The following is a 4,495-nucleotide window of genomic DNA, read 5'->3' on the forward strand; positions in this document are numbered from 1 at the left end:
TCCAGCGTCTTCTGGTCCTCGAGGTTTCCTCCAGCGTCTTCTGGTCCTCGAGGTTTCCTCCAGCATCTTCTGGTCCTCTGAGGTTTCCTACTTGTCCAGAGTCTTCCACATAAGTTCTGTCCTCCTAAAAGTACACCACTAATTTATTTAAATTACCCTTTCCTGAAGATAATCCCGTAACAGGCGTCGGGGTCGGCTACAACGTCCCTGTTAGTGATGGTGTTACATAGTCTGTCCACCAGAGGACGCTCTACAACGTCCCTGTTAGTGATGGTGTTACATAGTCTGTCCACCAGAGGACGCTCTACAACGTCCCTGCTAGTGATGGTGTTGCATAGTCTGTCCACCAGAGGACGCTCTACAACGTCCCTGTCTGTTTTGAGAAAGTTAGCATTTGTTTTAAGTGATTTTTGAAATAAAAAGCAGAAAGAAATATTGATAGATGATAATTTAAAAGCTGTGTGTGTGTGTGTGTGTGTGTGTGTGTGTGTCTGTGTGTGTGTGTGTGTGTGCAGACTCTACAGCGGTCCTTAATGTGTGTCCCCGCCTCACTTCCTGTTAGGAAGCAGGTGGAAACCGGGAGGAGAGGAAGCGAGGGGCAGCAGAGCCCCAGATTCCGTCCGTAGAGACGTTATTATCCAACAGGAAGCGCGTGGCTGCACCCAGATCGGGGGGGGGGGGGGGGGGGGGGGGGGGGGGGGGGGGTCGCAGATGAAAGGGACATGTTCCACTAGTCCTCTGGTTCCTGCTGGTTCTCCCACGGAGAGGACGGCTGTCCACTCTGGGACAGACATCTCCGTTAATCAGTATTTAACCCTCGTTAAACAAGTATTAAATCTGAAAAATGTGAATTTGAATCAGAAACGCTACGTCCCAAAAAATGTCCTAAAAAATTGGAGAAAGCTTCAAAACAACAACAAACGTCCAAAAAAAAGTAAAACTTTTTGAAAAGTTAGAAAACACAACAAATAGACGACAAATGTTGGAGAAAGCTTCAAAAACTTTAAAAAAAAAACAACAACAAACGTTCCTCGCCTTAAAGGGCACCTACGCACGTTTTCTAGCTTAACCCTGTTGTCTATACAGAAACCTGTGTGTGTGTGTGTGTGTGTGTGTGTGTGTGTGTTTTCTGTCTTTACTGTCAGAAAAACCTGACAGTAAAGACATGGTCTGGTCTGGTGTAGCTTCCTCTAAACTAGTTTAAGGATCTAAGTTTAACCATCTGTGCATCAACACACACACACACAGTGGTGTGAAAAAGTGTTTGCCCCCTTCCTCATTTCCTGTTCCTTTGCATGTTTGTCACATTTAAGTGTTTCGGAACATCAACCAATTTAAACAATAGTCAAGGACAACACAAGTAAACACAAAATGCAATTTGTAAATGAAGGTGTTTATTATTAAAGGTGAAAACAAATCCAAACCTTCATGGTCCTGTGTGAAAAAGTGATTGCCCCCTAAACCTAATAACTGGTTGGGCCCCCCTTAGCAGCAACAACTGCAACCAAGCGTTTGCGATAACGTGCAATGAGGCTTTTACAGCGTCCTGGAGGAAGTTTGGCCCACTCATCTTTGCAGAGTTGTCCTGATTCAGTTACATTAGAGGGTTTTGGAGCATGAACGGCCTTTTTAAGGTCATACCACAACATCTCAATAGGATTCAGGTCAGGACTTTGGCTAGGCCACTCCAAAGTCTTCATTTGGTTTTTCTTCAGCCATTCGGTGGTGGACTCGCTGGTGTGTATATGTGTTCACACACATATACACACTGAGACACACACACACTTATATACACACAGACACACACACACACTTATATACACACAGAGACACACACACACATATACACACTGAGACACACACACACACTTATATACACACAGAGACAGACACACACATATACACACTGAGACACACACACACACTTATATACACACAGAGACAGACACACACACACAGAGACACAAACACATATACACACACACACACACACACACACATATATACACACAGAGACACACACATATACACACATACATACACACAGAGACACACACACAGAGACACACACACATATACACACACACACACACACACATATATACACACAGAGACACACACACACACACCCAGGCCGGCTGGGTGGTTGCAGCAGTGTAGGCGGATGAGGAAGACTTTGTGTCCCGGTCTCTGTTATGTTTGTGTGGATCATGTGATGTGCACGCTGGGCTCTGATTGGCTCGTTGTTTCCTCATGCCGTCACACGGGGAAGTCGTTATTTCTCAACCAGATCGTTTCCTCACGTCTTCTCTCTTAAAGGTCTGGTTGCTGGTTTAACTTCTGCTGCAGAGAAGAGTAACTAAGTACATGAAGTACTGCAGTACATGTACACAGTCCAGTGTTGAGGTACTTGTACTTCACTGGAGTCTTTTCATGTTACTTTCTACTCCGCTACATTCATCTGGCAGCTTTAGGTACTAGTTACCTTAGTTACATTAGGTACTAGTTACCTTAGTTACTAGTTACATTAGGTACTAGTTACATTAGGTACTAGTTACCTTAGTTACTAGTTACATTAGGTACTAGTTACATTAGGTACTAGTTACCTTAGTTACCTTAGGTACTAGTTACATTAGGTACTAGTTACCTTAGGTACTAGCTACCTTAGGTACTAGTTACATTAGTTACATTAGGTACTAGTTACCTTAGTTACATAAAGTACTAGTTACCTTAGTTACTAGTTACCTTAGGTACTAGTTACATTAGGTACTAGTTACCTTAGGTACTAGTTACCTTAGGTACTAGTTACCTTAATTACATTAGGTACTAGTTACCTTAGGTACTAGTTAAATTAGGTACTAGTTACATTAGGTACTAGTTACCTTAGGTACTAGTTACATTAGGTACTAGTTACCTTAATTACATTAGGTACTAGTTACCTTAGGTACTAGTTAAATTAGGTACTAGTTACCTTAGTTACATTAGGTACTAGTTACATTAGGTACTAGTTACATTAGGTACTAGTTACCTAAGTTACATTAGGTACTAGTTACCTTAGGTACTAGTTACATTAGCTACTAGTTACCGTAGTTACATTAGGTACTAGTTACATTAGGTACTAGTTACCTTAGTTACCTTAGGTACTAGTTACCTTAGGTACTAGTTACATTAGGTACTAGTTACCTTAGTTACTAGTTACCTTAGGTACTAGTTACATTAGGTACTAGTTACCTTAGGTACTAGTTACATTAGGTACTAGTTACCTTAGGTACTAGTTACATTAGTTACATTAGGTACTAGTTACATTAGGTACTAGTTACATTAGGTACTAGTTACCTTAGTTACTAGTTACCTTAGGTACTAGTTACATTAGGTACTAGTTACCTTAGGTACTAGTTACATTAGGTACTAGTTACCTTAGGTACTAGTTACATTAGGTACTAGTTACCTTAGGTACTAGTTACCGTAGTTACATTAGGTACTAGTTACATTAGGTACTAGTTACCTTAGTTACATTAGGTACTAGTTACATTAGGTACTAGTTACCTTAGTTACCTTAGGTACTAGTTACCTTAGGTACTAGTTACATTAGGTACTAGTTACCTTAGTTACTAGTTACCTTAGGTACTAGTTACATTAGGTACTAGTTACCTTAGGTACTAGTTACCTTAGGTACTAGTTACCTTAGGTACTAGTTACATTAGGTACTAGTTACATTAGGTACTAGTTACCTTAGGTACTAGTTACCTTAGTTACTAGTTACATTAGGTACTAGTTACATTAGGTACTAGTTACCTTAGGTACTAGTTACCTTAGGTACTAGTTACCTTAGTTACTAGTTACATTAGGTACTAGTTACCTTAGGTACTAGTTACATTAGGTACTAGTTACATTAGGTACTAGTTACCTTAGGTACTAGTTACCTTAGGTACTAGTTACATTAGGTACTAGTTACATTAGTTATCTCCGGACATGCAACCGGAGAACAGTGATTGTAATTCTGTGTGTGTGTGTGTGTGTCTCTGTGTGTGTGTGTGTGTGTGTGTGTGTCTGTGTGTGTGTGTGTGTGTGTGTGTGTGTGTGTCTCTGTCTGTGTGTGTGTGTGTGTGTGTGTGTGTGTGTGTCTCTGTGTGTGTGTCTCTGTGTGTGTGTGTGTGTGTGTGTGTGTGTGTGTGTGTGGAGGAGAACCAGGAAATGAGTCGGGGGGGAATGCAACGCTACTGAACGACGCGTCGTAGCAGCGTCCTCCGTCCGTCTGTCTCCGCCGGGCATTAAAGGTCGTTTACGTGCCGCTGGGTGTTTTTTAGAGAGCTTTATTCCCACCTGACGCCGTCGGGCTCCCAGATAAACACCTGATGCTCGAGATGAGAGTTTAAAAACAAATATTCTTTTCAGTGGACTCGGCTTCCACTTAAAGTTCTGTTGTTGCCGCTGACAACCTCAGATTATTATTCTAAGTGTCTGACAACATTATGGGATGGATCCCTACAGAGAT

General features: G+C 41.6%; 2 protein-coding genes across 2 annotated transcripts in view; both read right to left on the minus strand.

Moving 5' to 3' along the window:
* The window catches only part of ap4m1 (adaptor related protein complex 4 subunit mu 1), a 10,800-nt gene extending 8,545 nt beyond the window's left edge, over positions 1-2,255 (minus strand). Inside the window, exon 1 of the mRNA XM_034890874.1 lies at positions 2,130-2,255. Coding sequence (XP_034746765.1) covers positions 2,130-2,255 — 126 coding nt within the window. The remainder of the gene's footprint in view (positions 1-2,129) is intronic.
* The window catches only part of LOC117956031, a 28,070-nt gene continuing 24,996 nt past the window's right edge, over positions 1,422-4,495 (minus strand). The window contains exon 4 of the mRNA XM_034890875.1: positions 1,422-1,503. The gene's annotated coding sequence lies outside the window, so the exon portion shown is untranslated. The remainder of the gene's footprint in view (positions 1,504-4,495) is intronic.

The sequence above is a fragment of the Etheostoma cragini genome, chromosome 13, assembly GCF_013103735.1.
Source record: "Etheostoma cragini isolate CJK2018 chromosome 13, CSU_Ecrag_1.0, whole genome shotgun sequence".
In the NCBI taxonomy this organism is placed as follows: domain Eukaryota; kingdom Metazoa; phylum Chordata; class Actinopteri; order Perciformes; family Percidae; genus Etheostoma; species Etheostoma cragini.